This window comes from Sceloporus occidentalis, unplaced genomic scaffold (assembly GCF_023333645.1).
Source record: "Sceloporus occidentalis isolate IW3139 unplaced genomic scaffold, rSceOcc1.0.p SCAF_41, whole genome shotgun sequence".
In the NCBI taxonomy this organism is placed as follows: Eukaryota; Metazoa; Chordata; class Lepidosauria; order Squamata; family Phrynosomatidae; genus Sceloporus; species Sceloporus occidentalis.
In genome coordinates this window covers 4,972,271-4,994,795 of record NW_028317021.1, presented here as the reverse complement: position 1 = coordinate 4,994,795, position 22,525 = coordinate 4,972,271, and the positions used below count along the sequence as shown (strand labels likewise).

Sequence of the window (22,525 nt, the reverse complement as noted above, 5' to 3'; positions counted from 1 at the left end):
GTTCAATTGTCTCAAGTGCAGGATGGGCCTGATGCCACCATCCGCCTTCGGTACCGTGAAGTACCTGGAGAAAAAGGCCCTAGAACATTGGTCGGGCGGTAAAGGGGAGATTGCCCCTTTTTCCAGCAAAGTGCGCACTTCGTCGAGAAGGGTGTCCGAGGGGAGAGTGGACATAAAGGCTCCAGTTGGGGGGAGCTCTTGGAACTCGAGGACATATCCCCTACGGACGATGCCGAGAACCCACGAGTCCGATGTTATTGAGGCCCAGGTGTTAACAAAGGGCCTCAGGATGTCCAAAAAGAAAAGGGACGGAGGGGAAACGAAGTGCGCTGCGTCCCTTCAGGCTCTTTTCTTCCCCTGGTCGGTGTCCTGCCGGTGGGACTTGCGGTACCGAGGCGGGAAATTACGACGGCCAGAGGAGGAGGAAGACTGCGAGGGGTAACGACGCCTCTGTGAGCCCTGCTGCTGAGGCTGTCACTCCTGAGGGAAGGTACCCTGGGACTGACCTTGCGGTGGCCAAGGACAGTGCCTCCTCCTGAAGGGCGAGATGGAGGTCGACGACATCCCGTGCTTTTTTGCTGCCGCCTTCATTCTGAACTTGCGGTTCAGACGCTCGTCAGTGTCGGCATGGAAGAGACCGGTACCGTCCAGGGGCATGTCCTCAATTGCCGATTTGACGTTGGTGTTGAGGTCCGACCCCCTCAGCCAAGCATGTCGGCGCAGAGCCAGCGATGCTGCCATGCCTCGACCCGCGCAGTCGGCGACGTTCCTGGAGGCGGTGATGATCCAGCTCCCGATCGAGTGGGCCTCATCGCGGATCTCCACCAAGCGGCGTTGGACCTCATCTGGGACGTCAGGGATGATGGGCGAAATCCCCTCCATCAAAGCCTGAATGTAGGCCCCCATACAGGCGTTGTAGTTTATGGCCTTAACGATGAGGGCAGCTGATGAGTAGGCCTTTTAAGCTAGGCCATCAATCTTCTTGGCCTCTCGATCTGCCGGGAACGTCGCTTGCTTCGGCACAAAGGTCTGCTGTGCCCCCTCCACAATCGCCGAGTTTTGCTTGGGATGGTCGGCCAACCACGGACAGCCCGGCGGGGAGATCCGATATAGCATCTCGATCTTCCTGGAGGACGCGGCGAGCGAAGTCGGGGCATCCCATGACCTCTGAACGATGGACTGCAGAGAAGGCAGCATCGGGATGCAGGGAGGCGTGGGGACACGACCGAGGACCCGGCGCTCCACAGGATCGCGAGCCTCCTCCTCAGGAGGGGAAAGCTCGATGTCCAGGGTTCGGCACATCTTAATGATGTGCTCGCTGAAGGAGCGGACATCATCGGTTGGAGATGAAGAGCCCAGATGATGCATGGCTTGGGGCGAGGGCGGTTCGGATGGGTCGTCTTCCCCTTCCGACGGTTCCCGCGATGGAGGCAAGGGATCTTGGTCGGAATCGGAGTAAGACGTCAGGGGAATGTCTGCGACCTCGGCTCGGGATGGAGTGCGGGCTGGGATCCGAGGGATCAGTGGCTCAGAAGACAGGCGGCGAGGTACCGAAGTCGACACCACAGCATGGGAAGATGGTGGTTTATCTCTCTGGGGAACCGCCGGGCGCAGGTTAAGCCTGGTGAATTCCCTAAAGGCCGTCTCCTTCGGGACTGACATGTAGTACCTCTGGGTCTCGGTATCGAAGAACATGTCAGTGTCCGGCTCCTGTGGCTCGTCCATGTCAGAGCCAGGGTCAGCTTCCTCCGCGTCCGAATGGAAGGAGAGAGGGGATGGCTCCCTCCGAGGGGAGGTAGGCTCACTGACGGTGGCAAGGTCTTGTGCCGGCGGCAGCGGTGTGGTCAGCACAGTGGCCGCATGCGCAGCGGCAGAAGTCTCCGGGCGCGAAGGGATCGTCGCCGAGGCCCTTTTGGAAGGGGAGCGTTGCTTGTGAGAAGCACGCTCCTTTGGCTTGGCTGGGTGCCCTGACCCAGTGTGGTCCTTGGGCTTGGACTTCTTGGGTGGAGCTGCCTCGGTCACCTCCTTATGACGCCTCTTCTTGGAAGATGCCGGCGTCACCATTTGGTCCTCGGGGGGGAAGAAGGGGTTGTCCGGCAAGTCATGTAGGACAGTGGCTCCCTTGGAGTGGGCCTTGGCTGGCTTAGCCTTATCCGATGGTGCCGCCTTCCCCGAGGAAGATGCCTCCGTCTCGGGCAACTTGGATGCGTGTCGAGATGCCTTCGACGACGCCTTGGAGGACGGAGAAGCTATCCGGACCTCCGCCTCCACACGCTCTCTTGAGCGCGAGCCCTCTGGGGATGGCTTCCTCCCGGATCTCTCCCTGGGCTCGGAACCCTCAGTCCCCGAGGTCTTCTGGGGGCGCTTGGAGGGTTCGTCGGTGACACTGGGTCTCGGGGGACCACGGGTCACATCGGAGGTGGTAGGAGATCGTGTCCCGGCCGGGACAGAGACCACACTTGCAACGCTGGCCCGGGACGAAGACACAGGTGGCGCGACCGGAGGGAGCGACGACGAGCAGGGACGTCCCTCCCGGACTTTTCCCAGGGCAATAGCTGAGGTCAGCCGGGACTCCCGGTTCTTCCTGGCCTGGGAGGACAGAGACTTACAAAGGAGGCAGGCTCTGGCATCGTGGTCCTTTCCCAGGCACAGCAGGCAGGAGGAGTGAGGGTCTTGAACGGGCACCTTGCCCCCGCAGACATCACACTTTTTGAAGGGTGCAGGCATCGTTCCAAGTCGTCCGGTTAAAGGGAGAGTCAAAAGCGAAGTCAAAACGAGCCGAGGAAGTCCGAAGTTACCGGGGCGGGAGAAAGAGAGTGGTCAAAAACAGTCCGAGGTCTAGTGAAAGTGATTCCGTAACAAGCAAGAGCGAGTGAAAGTTCCTTCAAGCAGCTAGCGTGGCGGAAAAAAGGAACTGGGGAAAGAGCGGGAAGGCAGGGGCCTTATAACGGGTGGGCGGAGTTACCGCCAAAAAGTTTCTATATGTTGCAAAGTAAACTTTGCCCAGAAGGTTCCGAGCAGCACTGCGCAGGCGCAGTAAAACCCATTTGTATGATTCGCAGAGACCACGAAGAAGAAACAAGACTTTCTCACTCATGGCACTCCAATTGTGGATCTCCCTCCCTTTCCCCCTTATGCATGGTGCCCCGTCTCAATGAATTTTAGGTCTGAAGGCGAAGGCTTTCATGGCCGGCATCCATAGTTTTTTGTGAGTTTTTTGAGCTATGTGGCCATGTTCTAGAAGAGTTTATTCCTGACGTTTCACCAGCATCTGTGGCTGGCATCTTCAGAGAAAGAAGATGCCAGCCACAGATGCTGGCAAAATGTCAAGAATGAACTCTTCTAGAACATGGCCACATAGCCCCAAAACCCCCACAAAAACCTAATTTTAGGGCTGTTTCCCAAGATGTTCTGTGGATTTTAGTTACTTGGAAGACTCTAAATGTTCTGTTGATGCCGTGGGTTTTATCACAGAAGCATCCCCCACCCGTTCTGTAGACTGTCCTGTACACAAATATTCATGTTGTGTAGTTCCTGGCATTTTGAATGAACTATCTGTCCGTTTCCAAGCACAATTCAGAGTGCTGCTTATGATCAATAAAACCCAGTATGGCTTCGTTTCAGACTAAGTGAAAAACTTCACCTTCCTATATGAATCTACCCAAGTCTTAGAAGATTGTTTGGGGAAGGCTTTCTCTAGGCCCCACCACTGTCACCAGCCCATTTGGTGAGGACACAGAAGAAAGTCTTCTTGGTGACTGCTCCCAGGCTGTGGAAGTCCTTCTCTTGGCAGGTAAAGACCTTTTTATTTAAACAGACATTTGATCATTTCTTGGTTGCCGGAAGATACCTCCTTTTACCTGTCCTGAATCTCTCACCATTCAACTTCAGTGAATGACCCCATTGTGTTCAAGTCTTATGTGACTACACTCAGAATTTCTCCTCCTCCTCCTCCTCGAGGCTTTGCAAATATTACTGAGCCCGATTAAGTCCTGTAACAAACTGCTTATCCAAGCAGTCTACTTCGGAGAGCAGTGTGAGATCAGAAACAGAGACATACAAAAGACAAAAGAGCTACTTCCAGGAGTGGGGGCAGGATCACAAGTATAGAAGCAGTTGCTGAAATCATCCATTTGTCCCTACTTCAGACACTTAAGGGTTTTTGGGGGGAGGGAGGAATCAGAATAAAAGCCTTTCAAAATAAGCAACACGAGTTCTTGGAAAAATGAGCACAATTCACTTGAATGTGAAGTTAATGTTGATGTACAATTCTAAGTTGAAAGCGTTTAAGGCAGTGACAGGAATCATGTCAGACTGCAACTCCCAGCACTCCCTCTCACTGGCAACGCTGGCTAGGGCTGCAGGGAGTTGCAACCTAAAAAGATCTGGAGAGCTGCACAATTCCCACTCGATTTCAGAAACGCTCAACTGTCAAGGAGGCCCACTCAGCTAAAACAAAAATCCATTTCGTTCAATGAGCCGGAAAAGGTAGACGATAATAACTAGAGGCTACCAGCACACACGCTTCTTTAGCTGAACAACACACGGCTCCCAAGAGTTTGGGGTTGCCCAACTTTGCCCTTCCCTTCCACATTTTTCTACCTCTTCCTTTTGCCTCGCCATTGCTATGGGTTTCCCTCAGTGACATTAGCACTTGGGAGAAAACTGCATTAGGAAGCAGGGTTTCTTTATTTGCTGTTATGCCCCACTAGTGGGGCCAATATGAAGTGGGAGGACATGGGAGAAGATCTTCTCAGCTGTGGTGCCTGTCCCACAACTGTGGAACGCTCTCCCTGCGGAGGGCCAACAAGCCCCAACATTGGTTTCTTTCCAGCCCCAAGCCAAAAGATGGCTTTTCTTAAAAGCCCTTGGGGAACTAATAGACTTCAAAATGTAGCTTTAGCAATCTGTTAAAGAAGAGTGCAGGAGGGCCTGTACAAACATGGGCTTAAAATCTCTCTTATTTAGGGTAGGGAAAGGGTGTAACTGTTTGGCATTTCTACCTCACAGTTTAGACTATATGGCTGTCAGCCCCCAGACCGCACACCTACCAGAACCTGGTGCAACAACCTCACAGTCCTTGCAGTCGCCATGGCCGGCTTTCTGGAGTTACCCGAATTTCTCCGCAACAAAATCACCCACATCAGGGAAGGTAGGAAGCAAAGTTTCTGGAATTTTTTAAAGCCAAAAACTGCTTCTCTGGAACCCAACCACTAGCCCACAGAAATCTGAAGGTTGACTGCAAGGCATGCTGTGTCATCAAAACAACACTTTAAAACAGAACACACAATACAGTCAAGCCCTCCTTATCCATGGCTTGAAAACATTCAAAACTAGCATACTTTGATATGCCATTTGGCACCATTTTGCTATGTCATTATATTTAATGGGACTTGAGCATCCATGGATTTTGTTATCCATGGAGGCTCCTGGAACCAAACCCAAGCGGATAACAGGGACCCACTGTACATCATATGTATACAGGACACCTGTGATCTGGCCTGATATTTTATCAATTAAAAGCAACCAAGATACTGTAGTTTTGATGGAAAGATCCCCCTCCCCACCCACTCCCACCTCCCAAATTTCGATTTAAATCTGCTGATATAAAACTGCTATAAGCCCCTTGATAAACAGCATATACTTGCTATTAAACACTGACTGCTCAAATCTATGCTACTTTTAAATGTTGAGATTGCAAGCTTTCAAGAAAACAGGATTATCAAGCCATTGCTTAATTTATACCACACCTTTCCCCCCCCCAGACCAGGACTCAAGGTGGCTTACAGATAAAACGAAATACCAACAAAACCACAGGTAGCTAAAAACAGACCAAAATCCAAGATTAAAATAAGATTAAATTGCCTGTAGACTTAAAACAACAGAATGCATCAAAGGTATAGAATTAAGTTTCAGAACCCCAACAGTAAAATCTACTTTGATACAAATGCCTCTTGGCCACTTCCAACCGTCTCCCATGCTCTCATTCTTCACTTTTCTTCCAATATTCTTCCCAATACTAGCTGCCTTCCCTACTGTCACATTCGCACTAAGCGTTCCGTTCTTGGTCTGTCCTATGCTGACTCAGTTATTAGGCATATGCCGTAACTGTTTGTTTTAAATCAGGGCACCTAGAAACTGCTGCTTTATTACAAATTACGGTTGAATTCATTCAGCCAAAACAAACAGAGCTCTGCATCTGTGCTGAAAGATGAACACAAATGGGGAGCATAAAAAATAGCTACGAAGAATATGCCGTATATATATATATATATATATGGTATCGCTTATGTAATCTTATACTAAGCCTTTTGCTGCACACTTTCTCTCTGCCAAAGAATCACTCAACGTTCTGGTTTTCCATCCCAGTAGAAGCCCAATTTTAAAACTAATGACACAACTTACACATGCTAAGAGACTTTCATACCTGGCATTAAACATGACTGACTCATCTAAAAGTCCTTTTATGTTCAATCTCAGAAGCGCATGAATTACAAAATACAAATAAGGCCCAGGCTTGTTCAGAAATGGAAAGACCAGCGGGGTAAAAGGCCCTGCAAAAAAATGAAAGCGGCAACTAGCCTGTCCTATTACAGCAAGCCTGATCTATGGTCCTCAACTTCTGGTCCTTCTTAGTTACTGACCTCAACTCCCAAATTCCCCAATGCAACTCCTATAGCTTTTGGGAAATGAACTCCCAACAAATTAGAGCCTTGAAAAGAGCAGAACTGTTGATGGGCCTATTTTGTTTTTAAGCCATAGTGCTGGAGGGGGAAATCTGAACAGAGAATCGCAGACAACATCAGCTAACCAGCTTTTGTTTCCAACATTCTGGTTATTTCCCTAAAAAGTGCAAGAGATACATGTTAAGACTTTCCTGCTTAAGTAGAACCCGTAATCCATTTTAGGAGAGCTTAGAAAGTTGCTTTTTAAAGTTATCCGTTACACTGCAATTCTTTTACTATTTTATCTTTGAAACACTAGAATACAACCCTGAAACACACCTAAGTGGTGAGGTGGCATATGTCCTGCAACATCAAACCAGCTGTGAAGTTATCCCTTGTTATGTTACCATCATAACGTCACTTCGGTCCAAAACACACTGCAGAAATAATCCAGTTTGAGACCGCTTTAAGTGCCCTGGCTCAACGCTAGGGCATTCTGTAGTTTTGTGAGACATTTAGCCTTCTCTGTCAGAGAGTTCTGGCGCCACAACAAATGACAATTCCCAGGATTCCTTAGCACTGAGCCGGGACAGTTAAAGCAGTCTCAAACTGGATTATTGCTGCAGTGTGCCTTAGTTATCCCTCAGCGACTGCATATGGGGGTTAATTACAAATGACTTGTTCTTTTGTAAGAAGTCACTTCTGAAAGCTCTGGATGTAAAGGTACACTTACTTGGGCAGTCAACTTCGTCGCTCTCATCCTCGCAGGTGGGCCATCCATCACACTGCCAGTTCAAGGGGATGCACTGGATGGAACCACTGCGACAAGCAAATTGCCCAGGGATACAGCGTAGCTCTGCAAAAGACAAAGGAGACAACGACTGAAGGTTGCCAGTTGAACATCATCTAAAATGAAACCTCTATTCGGAAACTGAACTACTACATCATTTCAGCACCCAGCTTAAGCAAAACTTTTACAGAGGAAACGCTAATCCTTCACTAAACATACAAAACAAAGGTAACGGAAAACATTCTAGACACAGACTAGGCATTGGGCAGTGTAAAATTTGTTAGCTCTTAACGCCATGGCTCATTTCATGAATTAATAACTTAATTAACTTAATTCTCGAAACACATTAATACTGAAATCCCAAAACAAGTCCATCGCTTTCATTAAAAATACATTTATCTAGTTTGTCCCCGCTCCGCTGGCAAATTTCCCACCAAATTGATTACTTGATGGATTTCATTTCATTAGCTCTTATCACTGTTCAACTGACTGACAGCCATCATTAACCTTGTCGAGATCACCTTCACAGACAAACAATGAAGGAGTGTTTTACTACAATCCCAATTCATTTAGGCTAGCAGTGATCATCCACAAATATTTGGGTGCTTTTGAATCATTCCTGTTATTATTATTATTATTATTATTATTATTATTAACCTTTATTTATAAAGCACTGTAAAAATTAAAATGTTTTTCTCCAAAGCAGCCAAGTTTCCCAAATTGGCATTCACCAAACGCAGGCCTGTGTCAGCAGCATGAAGCTGGTCCATCTTTGGATGACATAATCCGCAATTTGGAATCAAAAGAGACTATTTTTAAATAAAATATGATTCTTACAGTTACAAAGTGTAGTAAGCCTCCCAAAAATTTTTTTAAATTGATTGTAAAGTTGTTTTACTTAAATATTAGGTCTCAAAGGAAGAGTTTAAACTCGCTGGAAAATCAAAACAGATGGCACCCGTGGATAAAATGTGTAATACAACAAATAGTTGCACGATATCATGAAGTGCTTTGTCTTAAGGAGCACAGAAGCAGCTCAAGCCAGAGGGAGGAAATAAAAATAGGCTTGTCCTGCTCAACACGCCGCCTACTTGGAATGAACATTGAGGTCACAAAGACAGCTAAGAACTCAGTCCTGCTAGACTACTATAGACGACAGCATATGGTGCAACGCAGCCAAAACAGCTTTGACCCATTTAGGGGGTGTGTGGTGTTCCCCCCCTAAAATTACATCCTACATACATCATACCCTACACTAGAAACGCTGTACAATCAAACAAGGCTTTTTGAAAATGATTTCCATCCAGAAGAAAAGAAAAGGTAGCATGCCAAGGCTGGCGATTAGGTTATGAAGTAAATCACACCGCCGCCCAAGAGGGAGGAAAGGTGAGCATCGTGGATTACCTTCACTTCTGTCAAAGCTTAAGAATGCTTGACTTAGGCTCAGTTTTCTGCCCCCACACGGACCAACACACCTTTGGGGATTTCAAATCATGTCTAAGCTAGGGCATCCCGCTACTTAGGTTTGCAGGATTCACATTAATCGGAGCTTGGAGACAAGTTACGGCATTATCTTTGTTACCCTGAACTGGTTAAAAATTCCAAACACTAGTTTGGAAATGTGCTAGTTTAGTCACGAAACACTTAATGTTATTTTTGAGTCACGATTGACAGCTTGTACTTTACTCCATCGCTTTTTTTTAAGAGGGGGAAACATCTTTGCCGTTTCAGCGAATACTTTTTTTAAAGGTTTTTAACCTAATAATGAAAAGTTTAATGAATTAAATGGATTTTGTGGAAATGGATTCTTGCGAAGTAAACAAGGCCGGCACCAAGAGCATTTCCTTTGGGAAGGCATTTCAAAGCCTCTGACCCCACAGAGAAGGCCTCCTTGTTTTTAGAGCAAATCACAGTAGATCCCACTCCCCCAGCATGAAGTCCATCTGCCACAGTTTAAACACAGCGTCTGAAATGATGCCACTTCTTGCAAAGCTGGCCTTCCAATCTCCACCTACTCCTTTCCTTTTCGTTTCCCTAATGGTCATCTTTCTCAGTATTGTAAACCTGAAGGTCTGTTGTGGGGTTGGACGCAACTGTTGAGTGTGCCAAGCTATTAAAGCACTGTATAAATAATAACCACACCCTTCTCTCATGCCAGAAGAATGCACAGAAGCAGGGCCGGGGAGAAGCTCTGGTGCCCTCTGAAGCCACAGCCCATGCTCCACGTGCAGAGCTTCAGACGCCAACATCTCCAGTTAAAAGGATCTCAGGTAGCGATGCCAGGGAACAGCCTCTGTCCCAACCAAGATCTCAGAAAGGCGCTACCAGTCAGAGTTCACAGTTGGCCATACAGCCATGATAATTCACTGTAATGAAACTGTTTCATTATAATGTGACTTTGCATAGCCATTCTCAATTTATTGTCACATGTGCATGGAGTATATATTTTCTTTGTTGTTGTTGTTGCTGTTGTTAACTCCTTGAATCAATCTCGATTCACGGTGACCCTGTGGATGAGACATCTCCAAGACTCCCTGTCCTCCGCTACTCTGCTCAGGTCCTGCAAAGTCATACCCGTGACCTCCTTAATAGAGTCCATCCATCTAACATGCGGCCTTCCTCTCTTTCTGCTGCCCTCCACCTTTCCCAGCACTATTGGTTTTCCCCCCCAATGAGTTGTACCTTCTCATGATGCGGCCAAAGTAAGGCAGCTTCAGTTTTGTCAGGGAGATTTCTGGCTCGATCTGTACTAGGACCCATTTGTTTGTCTTCTAGGTGGTCCATGGTATCCTCAGCACTCTTCTCCAGCATCACATCTCAAATTTATTTTCTTCCTATCCGCTTTCTTAACTGTCCAGCTCTCGCATCCATATATTTTCTACTCTACTTTTTATCCCAGGCAGCAAAACAGCAAATTGTGCCTTAGGTCAGCTGATAATGGCATGTGCACATGCATGCATGTACACACAAAAAATACACACACACAAATCATTTTTAAACTACAGCTTATCCTGCATTCAGAAGCAGGCCCCAATCGCTCTTTGTTGTTCCAGTACATTTCTCACCCCTCCTGCCTCCCCCAGCTAAACATACCTGCACAGTTCTCAACCAATGTGAGATGCATGCATGTTGCACTCCAGAATGCATTCCCAAAGTGTCCCATAATGCATTTGCAAAATGGAAAGTGAGAAGTATCCCAAAGGGGTTGTTTTGCTGCAGCAGCACATAAATGTACACAGCACTGTGCTCATGCAGGCCAACCATGTCATCAGCCCAGCATTCTGGACCATTATTCTTGTTCACATTATTAGGGCTGGCAGTTCTCAGGACTAGATGTATAAATACTGCCGTATCCAATCTGTCTGGCTCTTCACCATAAATATGAAGAATAAACTAAAAAGCCAGCATATGGCCACCAGCCTACAACTAAAGGGGGGTGGGTGGGTTGGTTTCCCACTATTCATCTAGAAACTAAGTATTACTTCTGCTTCAAAAGGGGATCTTACTTAAAAACCAGCCCACGAAAACAGCCGCTACAATGGCCCTTCACTAACTGCATCTCATGAAGCAGAATGAGTCCACAAAAGCTTACGCTACAAACTTCTTTCTTCCAAATAATCCCAAAGGTACTGCAAGATTCCACTGTATGCTAATATAAATTAACACAGCCATGTCTTTGGATACTACTGTAAATACAAGATTGTTGTTTTAAAGGAACATTGTTCGAGGATTGGGATCACACTCAGTTCTTAAACTTTACTAAGGCCCTGTACAGATGGGCCCTTTAGCACATCCTGGCGACGTGCTAGGGGTGCCTCGGGGCGCCGTTTCCAGACTCCCCACAACCCTAGCACAGCACCAGGATGTCATAGCTGTGTAGTGCCATATACACGACGCGCACAGCTGTAACATCGCTGCTGCGCGCTGTCCAGATGGGCGACGCAGCAGTGATGTGCTTGAGCCGCCGCAGGCAGTTTGCAGCAGCGCTAAAAGGAGCCACTTTTCAGCACGCCCTTTCTTTCCGCGTAGCTGCGCCGCACAATTTGGTTGCTGTGGCGCGGTTACGTGGAAAAGAGAGGCGGCTCCCGGCCACCTCTTTCTGGCGGTCTGTATCCCACCTAAGTTTCTTTCTTCCTCTAGTACCAGGCTATGGCCTGAAACAAAGTCTTATCATTGATAGGTGAATGATTAAAGTAGTTTTTCCTAAAATGCCCTTGAAGGCCAATTTAAGGTGAAAGAACTGTAGGACGTGAAAGATATCTGTGCCAAAACCCTGCAGTTCATAAAGTCCTAAATGTATATGCTTCCACAGTATTGACCTACATTGTTAAACCAGAGCATGCCCTAAAAGAGTCAAGCATGATGTCGTGGTTTGAATGTTGGACTAGAACATTGGAAGGTGAAGGTTCAAATCCCACATTGCCACAAAAACCTACTGGTGACCTCCAGCAAACCACACTCTCTCAGCCTTAAGGAAGGCAATTCCAACACTCCCCTGAATAAATTTTGCCAAAGAAACCCTAGGACAGGGTCATATCAAACCTGACTTGAAGGCATAATAACAACATGCTCCCAAGAAGAACACATATCTAAGAGATTTATACGGTGGGAAAGGGGCATGTTTTATGTCCTGACCTGCCTCAAGACACAGAAGAGATACTTTTAAAAAGTTTTTATTTTTGTCATTAAACGAAATGTTAAGTTTACGACAACCTCTAACACTTGGAATAGCATGCAATGATCTCCACTTTTGAAAACAGCCACAAAAATTTTATCTGAATACATACTTGTAGCCACAATAGCAAGCCAAGGTCGTGTCTTTGAGGAGACAAAACAGACCAGCCCTGTCACCAGTGAAACATCCCCAAATCCCAGTCCTTGCTGACCACTGTCCTGCGCAGACTAAACTACCGCTTCAAGCTACTCACCCCATTCCCATCCTCTACTACTATCAAAACATTCCACTGTCATGCAACTACTGCAAGAGCAAAGTGGGAGTGCTAAGACAGAACCTGAGCTGGGCACTGTCGGTGGCATGCCTTCTAGCTTTTCATGGTTGAAAACAAAGACATACTTGTAACACCGAAATCTTTGTAACATAGAGGATTCCCTTATAACTCCATCTCCAACTGACATTCCTCGGTGCACTACTCCATCTGCTTCATGCTACATTTGTTTACTCTGCCCGATTTAAAAACCCTGGGGAGTGTGTATTCCTCTGGTTTAAGATTAACTTCCAAAGGACATGACTATTTCTATGTGTGCCAAACAGCATACCGAGCACTGCATGCCGAGATGCACACACTCATGAATTTGCACAGATATGTACTACAGAAAGATATTCTCCACTCAGAAATGTTAAGTTTCAGAGGTGCCAGAAAAGAACCAGAGCCCGGAAGAATGGTGACTCTAAGCAAATAATACTGAAAACTGACCCCCACCCCATCTCTCACTCTCAAACGCCAAGGAAGATACCAAAAAAATCAAATTCCACAGCAACCTTTTGAAACCCAGTGCTCTCCAGATATCGTGAACTACATTTCCCAGAACCCTCTGGCTTCTGGGATCCTCAGCACTCTTCTCCAGCACCACATCTCAAATAAATGTATTTTCTTCCTATCTGCTTTCTGGCTCGGAGATTCTGGGATCGTAGCCCAGAAGATCTGGAGATCACTAGGCTCTAATCTTGGATTTAATAGGTGCAGGATTCTGGACAAGCCTGATCAACTGTCGGCAGCCAAATCAGATTCAAGGATTTGCTAAAATGAAACAGTCACAGGTACAATCAGCCCTCTTGATCCACAGATTCAAATTATTCCCAAAAAGTGTAAATTCAAAATAGCAAACCTTGATTTTCCATTTTATATAAGGGACACCATTTTGCTCTGACATTATATTTAATGGGACTTGAGCATCCATGAATTTTATTACCCATGGAGGAAGCTGAAACCAAATCTCATTGGACAACAAGGTCCCACTGTACGACAGGATGGCAGTTTATTCATTATACAGAAATGCTACATGGATGCACCAATAACAACATACAGAAACAGCCCACAAATTCCCTCAGCTGGCCAAAGCAGACCATCGATAGTTGACCATCTACTCAGGTTCCCACAGCAGAGAGGAATTTTCCCCACGGGCCACTGCTCTTTAGGCTGTAAGAAGGCACATGAACCCCAGAGCAAGATCAGATGGGACTGCACTTCATCTCATCTTAAATACATCTCTCCCCTCTTCTAAAGGATGTCTTATAATTGGCAGACTGGGAGAAAAAACAGCTTTCTTGGTGAAAACAGGGCCTCCACTATCCAGCATTCTTGGGACTTTATGCCGGACAGGGGGAAACATCTTTCTCAGAGGGGTGAGGTAACTTAGTAGAGCTCAGGCAGGTGTGCAATCATTTACCTAAGAAATTGTACTTGCTTGGTGCCAATTATCTTGTGTTAGAAGCTTGCTTTGCTAAGTAGACTGCACCTGTTATGCCAGGCTATACAAATCCCTACGCACTCCAGGAACTGTGTGCATTTAACGGTTATTAAGAGCGCACGGAACTCACCATTATTCCAGAGTTACACCCAATGCATCAGGATCAGGAAAATGGCAAACAGGGACAAGAATGGCATTAGCCATGCCACTCCAAGACCACCTTTCAATTCCTTCAGAAAAGTGAATGTGCCCTGACTCTAATACTGTCACTGCTCAAGGGTGTTAAGCAGTAACCAGCTAAGTTTGAAGACGTTAACTGTAAAGTCAGCTTCTCACATCTTTGTGTTGGACTTCCAACCGTTTTCCATGTCATGTTTGGCACCTGATGATATGAGCCTGAGGCACAGGGATTCTTTCCAGCAGCTCTCAAGTCAGCAAGTTTAATGAAAGACATCCCAGCGTTCGAGCTAGTCCTAGCAAGCAGAATGTTAAGCTGGTACTGGGAAACTTAAGAGTCTGCTTAAAGAGTGAGAGATAGATCTTTGAATTCTTCCAGCTTCTCTCTCTCTTCTCTCAGTCTCTCTCACGCAAACACACACGGACACAGGCAAATGACATATAAGGAGTTTCCTTGTGCAGCAAATTTAGTGAAATGCATTGGGAATTACAAGATCTGCTTTCAGAATTAGCTAAAAACATATGAAACCAGGAAGTTAAAAAGGTGGCATGCAAAGGCCTACAAGAAGCCTCTATGTGCCGCAGAATTTTCAGGTGTCCTCCTTTCCCCCACAAAACCCCACTAGCCCTGCATCCCAAACCCTACACCTGAGATGTGGGATATCCTTTCAAGTACTGTCAGAAGAACAGAAGACAGACCCCTTGGTTTATTTATTTGCAATGTTTTCTAAGCATAGCGCAGAGATTAAAAGACAAGGGAATGCCTGCCTGCAGCTTCGGAGATATTAAAAAAGAAAAGAAATGGGGAGGGAAGAGAAAACAAGAAGATTCAACTAGCAAATATTTAATGGACATCTTCACATTGGTGAGGACAGCAAATATTTTATGGACATCCTCACATTGGTGAGGATGGCAGTATGAGATCTCTAGGATCATGAGCAGTATGTCTCATGTGTATCCTATCTGGGGGCTTCCCATAGGCACCTGGCTGACTACTGTGTAAATCGGGTCTCTGGTCTGACACATACCATTTCCCATACTGATCCCCCATATGTGACGGGTTTGCTGTGGCACCAGAGAAGACCTCTGGTGCCACAACAAACTACAGTTCCCAGAATACCATAGCACTGAGCTGAGGCAGTTGTTGGTGCCAAACCGGATTATTTCTGATGTGCCAATGCAGCCTAGGAAAGAAAACCTCAAGGCGACATCAGCTTTCCTCAGCAAGAACCAGCATTTGGAGCCACCCTGCCTCCAATCTGGAGCTTCCACTGAGCTCTCCTGGTCAAAGGTTATCAACAGGCCCATAGGCTAATCCTCTTTTAGAGCCATCTCCTGTGTCCACCCCCACATCCTATGGCAAAGCATTCCATAACATTAGACACTGCATGAAACACTTTGTCCCATCCTGGCTCAGTTGTTAATCCATGTTATTAGGTGAACCTGAGTTCTAACAATCCAGGAGAGGAAAGAGGGGAAGATCTGTATTAACTTTCTCTGCTGCACTCATAATGTCATAAACTTCTACCCTCCCTCACATCCCAAAGTACCATGCAGAGCATGTTAATGCTGGGGGGAAAAAAACCCAAGAATGTTCTTTTCTACATGTAGCAACCATTCAGATGCTCACTCAAGTCCTCTTGAGGGCCTCTGTCCTCATCTAGAATTCTTTGTTCAAATCGATGCACATGGGACAGAAGGATGAAGGTTAGTTTAGTCATACAAAACCAGTATATCTGAAAACAAATCTATTAAGGTTTCAAAAATATAATAAACCCATTCCCAAAGTCTAAAAAAACCAGGGGGAAATGTCTGGTTACATACTTACAAGTTCCTTATTATCCATAAAAAATATTTTAGGGACAATGAGAAACCTGTATCAAATGTGGGCGTTTAATAGAAGGGTTTTCTTTCTTTTTTTTTAAAGACATTTCAGAGGGACAGCCAAAAAATATGCATCCAAACATCGAAATAAGAGGGAAACTACTATTGAGATAATTTGATCCTATTACAATCTGTCCAATTCAGACACTCACCTGAAAGAAGTCTTGCCAGAGCTAGCCGTGCACCTGCAATTTGAAATGTAAAAGAAAACTTACAAAAGGATAGAAGACTTAAATGTACCAATACAAGGATGGTCAACCTTTTAAAGAAAAAAATACACAACTAGGGGATGGATGAAAACACAAGATTCACCTACTTCAGCTACAACACACTTGCAGCTGTCTGTATTTATAACAAGCAATTATCATGAGCACAACCTCAGACTTTTCCCAGAAGTAAGGAAAGGGAAGAAGTCATGCTGAGAAAGAGAGAGTGGCATAGTGGATTGTTCATTTTGTATGGCCAGGGCCTCCACCTCCACAGCACTTGCTAGTATAGTCTAGGAACTGGCTTTGAGAAAGCCAGGTTTTCATTCCCACTAAGCCATGAAAAGAGACTACAGTGGGCTCTTGGGCTTGCCATCCACAGATTTGAGCTTCCACAGATGGCAAACCACACCGTTTTAACTGGATGTGCGTGCCATAGGAAAGAACAGGAGGTCCCACATTTTTTGTTATCCACAACAGGGTCCAGAATGGATCCCCTGCTGATAAGAACAGACAATAGTATAGTAAACCTGGGCCAGTCACTCTCTATCTCTGCGCCTGGCCTACCTCCAATGGCTGTACTAAGGATTAAGGCGGGGATAAAACCTATGTACACCACCTTGAACTCACAAGAAGGCAGGATTATAAATATAGAGGGAAGCCCAGCCCTTCAAAAGCATCCTGAAAGCACCAATTCCAGTCCTGGTGACTGGGAGCAGCCCAATGTATCTTGCTTCTATCTGGCCAGTCAGATGCATGCAAGAAACCACCCTCACCAGCAATTGCTATTTCAGAGGTGTACTGCTTCTCCAAAGTTCCATATACCTAACAGCTGTTTATCTCCAGCACAACTCTCATCTCCTAGGACAGACTCACTAGGTGGCCTCAGGTAAGCTACTATTCTCATCCTCAGCCCCACCCCTCCATCTGCAACCCAGAGATAATAATCTTGTTCTTTCTTACAGAGCAGCTGAAGGCCTGAAACTGTGCTGCATTTTTAAAGTGTTATTAGATCCCAACAAAAAGGCACCCAAACGACGGGGCCAAGTCTTTACATCTGCTCTGAGCACACATGCCTAAATTCAAAATATATTGGGAGGGGAGGATTCCAACAGTAATACTTGTGCATATTTAAAAACAAAGAGCAACAGATAAATTTAACGCGAAGACAAGAGGAAATATCTGCAGGAGCCCAGGCACTAAACACCCAGAACAGACAATGAGCTGCACAAAGTGAAAACAGTCCAGAGAGATGGCCAGGTTTTCCTCACATCCATCAAATGTTGCCAAGTGTGTCCCCAGAGCAACACTCAACCGCTGTACATTGTACAAGTGCTTGCATAAAACCTATATTTCAGGTGAGCTAGAATGGCTGACTAAGGTCTGACATGCATAGTTTACACTTACAGTCATATCCAGTAACAACATGGGTGTCGCTACAGAAAGTTTGCCACCCTTTCACCCTGTTCATAATCCTCTGGGATGGGCAAGGCAATGTCACAAGGTTATGGCTTAGTTTTTGTCAATATTCTTTCCTTCTGGAGTGTACTGTATAAATGCCTTAAAACAAAATTATTTTTAAATAAATATATATAACCCATTTAAAATAATGGTAATATTTCGTTTCATATAATTACTCTACGCTGACTCAAAAACCAGTGCATTTTGCTTGTAACACACAAAAGACTCAAGCAGAAGCCAGTCTTTATGTGCAGAGAAATGAGGAATCGGTCTTTTCTTCTTTGTCCCAAAATCTCCTACTAAATGTAAATCTGAAACTTGCAACTTGCAAAACCTGTTAGTGCCTTACTCTTTCAACCTGAAAGTCTCCATTTTGAGACTGGGTATAAATAGCAATCTCATAGGTGTAAAATATGTCCATGTTTGGGATTTTTCTGTTCTTTCCCCTGTCTCCTCTTCTTCCACTACCTAGCTGAACACAAAAATCTGCCCACTTTTCTGCCATTCTTGCCTCTCCTAATAAACCAGGGGTGGAAATTATGTAGCCCTGCACAGGATGGTGAACTGTAATACCCAGAATGCCTTATCACCAGCGATGCTGGCTAGGGCTGTTGGGAGTTGCAGTTCAGTAACACCTGGAAGGCCAAACAATTCCTAGCCGTAATAAATGTGTTAGCAAACTATGCAATTCAGAAAGCAAAATTAAACAGTGAGTCTGTCAAGTAGGCTTTTTTGGTTTTGTTTTGTTTGGTTTTTGCAACCATCCCCATGAATACCATTGTTAAGGAAGACGGACAATTTAGCAGCTAGACATTAAAACTTGGCAACTTTTCTATTTTGTGTTATGGAGTGAGAAAACATTGCCCTCCTGATGGTGGAATTCAAGGACACAGCCATGTTAGTCTGGGTCATGTAGCACCATTGAGACTAACAAAGAGAAAGAAATTTGTAGCATAAGCTTTCATAGTATACTTCATCAGATCCACATGCATCTGATGAAGAAGACTCAATCTACAAAAGCTTATGCTGCAACCTTCTTTCTCTCAGTCTCAAAGGTGCTCCAATATCCCTTTGCATACTAATGGCCAATGTAACTGTCAAAGGAATAAAGCATACAAACTCATGCCACCCAACTGCATTCAACTGGCAGAAATCCCAAACAGGGCTTGTTTCAACCGAGCCCTTTAGGGATCACAAGCCAATCCATTGAAAGCGCTGGATACGAACTTGGATCTTTGCAATTTTTGCCCTTTGTTCTGAGGGGGACAGATGCAAGACCAGTACGACCAACACAAGAAGCTAAAGAGATGTGTCATTTTGGCTGAACATCAGGATTGGCAAGGACTTTTTTCACTGCGTGAACTGAATGACTGGTTCAAAATTCTACAATAACCTCCAACCTCTGCTGAAGATTTTGCGTGTTTAAAACAAAGAGACCTTTTCTCATGCTGAAAGAGGGAAGTAGTTCCAAGCTTCTAAAGTATGAAGGAAAGCAGCACAGAAAAAAGAAGAAAAAAACTCAGCTGCCTAAATCAAATAGAGCTCCATGTTATGCAACACAGGAACCTAGATCAAATGCCATCCTTCCTTCCTACTAAAATCTCGGTGCAAGCTCACAAAAGGAGTGGCTTATCTCATGCCAAGCTGGCAACATCAAGAGAGGCATAACACTTTCAGTAAATGTACTGGCACAAGAAAAAGAAAGTTCAATGAGTGCTACCAATGTTCAGCTTTGATAATGAACTATTTACTCTGCCTCAAGTGGGCTTAGACTTATATCACACTCATTTTATTACCTTCCCTGCTTGGAACGTTATAATATAGATGCACGTGAAGGAATTGTCTCTCTTTACAAAGCATTCTTACTTCCATTGTCAAATTGTGCGTGTTCAGGCTTGGTAAATCACTAAAATGAACAAATTCTATCTATCAGTATTAGTCAGTGTGGTGTATAGGGTTACACTATTGGACTTGGACTTCAGAGGCTGAGGTTTTTCATCCCCACTAAGAAGTGAAACAGTAATATATTCTCATCTTGACCCACCTCACAGGGTTGCTGTGGAGAGAATGAAGTGGAAAGGAGGAGAGCCACTGCACATCACCTTTGCTCAGTGGAATAAAATCTGGCTATAAACGTAACAAATAAATAAATAATGCAACCTACAACAAAATGTTGCAATGAATCTCAACCTCCTAGCCCTGTGAACTATTCTAACCATGTTTCCCTCCTCAGTACTCCCATTATTCCAACTAACATTCTTCATTCCATGACTAATGAATTGCTGTTCTTACTGGTATTCCAAAGTTATAGCCAAAATTATCCCCCGTTGCACTCCTTTGCCAGTTATCATTTTGCTACCTCTCCCATTACTGTATGACAATCTACTACCTGATAGAACAGAAAGACTTGTCAGTGAGCACCTCTGACCTACAGACATTGGACATTACAGCAAATACATTTTTGCCACTTTCAAAACTCATACTTGAAAACCTCCATATTCTTTAACCTGATGTTGTTAGGGCCACTTTCAGCCACTCCACTGACCTCAAAAACCTGTAACTAGACAACCAGCTTCTGTTTCTAGCTTAGCCAGGAGAGGAGATGCCTGCTCACATACTAAGAAAGCAAATTCTGCAAGGTAGTATACCAGATTCTGCACAGGAAATGGGCATGTTTACCCAAATCCTTCCTTCACACACATTCTCTAAGACAGTGGTTGTCAAACTGTGGGGCAGGACCCCAGGTGTCTGTGAGAGAGAGATTTGGAGACCACGATCCCTCGTCCTCTTCTTCTCAAAGCTTTTCTGTCCTGGAGGGGGGGGAAAAGGCAAGGAGAGCACTTGGAGATTGTTCATAGTTCATATACTACGTAAAGCAGGGGGGATGTCCACATGCAGATGTAAATGATAAGACATTTGAGAACCACTGCTGTAAGGTTAAATTCACTTTGCTACAAAGGATCCTGTAGTGTTGCTCTGTTACAGAGATCGGAAAACCTTGGCTCTCCAGATGTTTTGGACTCCAACTCCCACAGCCCCCTAGCAATGGTGATGCTGGATGGGAACGACAGAAGTTCTAGGCCAAATCAGCAGGAGGGTTAAGGTTTCCCACCCCTGCTCTATCGTCTGGTATCCTATCCTTATATTTACTATAGCAGAAGTGAAAATGGAAAACCAGCTCACTTTTGAACTGGGAGAGCCAACAGGGACTGTGCAACTAGAGTTGTTTTCTCTCACTAGAGGAGAGAGAGTGATGGCAAGCTGACACTTACCTCCTGGGCATAGTGTGGGTGGTCAGAACAAAGCTGCCTGGGCACCCATCCAAGTCTGCTTAGGCGGGGGCTCACCTCACACTTGGAATACTTCTCAGCAGTCAATACACCAGCTGGACTGGGGGGATGCTTCACACGGAGCAGCTCTTTGACAAAAGCAAACCGTTTATTACGTCTGTGCAGAGCCTCACACAATGCAGTCCAGGCTGGTTGCAGTTCTCAACAAACATTTCCTCAGAAGGATCCATTGTCACCATGCACGGTCCCCTAATCCAAAAGAATTTCCAATCAATGTTATAATACCAAGTCAGATTGGGGCATATTTAAAGTTGGTTTTTTTTAAAAAGACCAAGCCTGCTATAACATCATCCATCATGTCCCCAAAAAAATAGCCCAAATCAATTCCCCTTTTTTGCCAAGTGTGAAAACAGCTCAAATGCCTCCGCTGTGCTGTACAGTCCTATCTGGCAGGTGAAGAAAGCTCCCTAAGAGCCTAATGTTCCAAAAACTGCACCAGAAGCAAAACTATTGCCAAAAATAGCCTGAAATGTTGTTTTGCTTCTATCGGAAGCATCAGCACCAGCTCCTGGACTCATGTGTTGACAGAAAATTTTCCATGTTGATTTTCACTCTCTGAGGTCAGCAATACCATTTTCCAGACAGGGTTGAAGTCAGGAAATTTCCCAATGCCATAAAAAAAGACTGGCACATTTCTCTGACATGTTTGGATCACCCTGGGCACTTTTCTTCCCAATTATTTCCCCTGTTTACAACCCCCTCTACCCTACTTTACAAAGAAAGAGGAGGCTACATTTTGGATCGGAAGTGAACAAAAGCAGCCCTGTAGCTCACATACTCCCCTCCCTCTTAATCTGCAGAAGAGAAGGAGATCAGACGTTTCTGCTTTTTTGCACACACATCTCTGTCATGGCTTCCAAAAGCAGTGGATGGGAGGGCTGTGCACAAACAGGATTAGCCTGTGGTATGAGATCCTTGTTAGTGGTTCAATAAAACCATAGTCTGCACATCTAGGTGAAATGTTTAATAATGCTTTGTGTCAAGACAATCATTTTTCTGTGAGCTTTTTACAGTTTAATCCCAACAGCTACGGATTCAGGCCTCACTGTTTTTTCCACCAGCAATGCCTTGTTTCAGTCTGGTCAAAGGCCCAGCCAGGCCTAGCAACTGGGATCACTTCTTTTTCACAACCCTGTTCACATGAGAAACTGCAGAAAGCTTTGGGAAATTTCAGCTTCAGGCCTTAATAATTCAACTGGAATTATCTTGCTCGACATAGTCTACAGGTATAGAAGTAACCTTTGCCCATTTACCTCATTCTTTGGTAGCACAGCTTTGTGCTTCTTTTACTGCTGGAAGTCCGACATTCAGTTTATCCTTTTGCTCCTGGCGTTCAGGATCCCATCTAAGTGAGGCCATTTGGGTTGAAGTGTAACTTGACAATTGTCAGGTTTGCTGCTGTTCTGCACGTTCAAACAGACTGACTTTTCGCAACCTTATCATAGCCAAATTTTATTCAGAGGAAGTTTGCAAGAGTGCTCCTTGCCCAAGATCCCCCAGTGGGTTTCCATGGCTGACAATTCAAACCATTGTCTCCCAAAGTCCTAGTCCAACACTCAGACC

General features: G+C 45.2%; 1 protein-coding gene across 4 annotated transcripts in view; it reads right to left on the bottom strand.

Moving 5' to 3' along the window:
- LOC149290018 (integral membrane protein DGCR2/IDD-like) overlaps positions 1–22,525 on the bottom strand; it is a 60,859-nt gene that overhangs the window by 23,611 nt on the left and 14,723 nt on the right. For 2 of the 4 annotated variants that reach the window (XM_089490080.1, XM_089490081.1), the window contains exons 2-3: positions 16,098–16,130; positions 7,399–7,521 (exon numbers count right to left, since the gene is read on the bottom strand). In XM_089490080.1, coding sequence (XP_089346206.1) covers positions 7,399–7,521; positions 16,098–16,130 — 156 coding nt within the window. The remainder of the gene's footprint in view (positions 1–7,398; positions 7,522–16,097; positions 16,131–22,525) is intronic. The other 2 variants (XM_089490082.1, XM_089490083.1) reach the window with 1 other exon arrangement.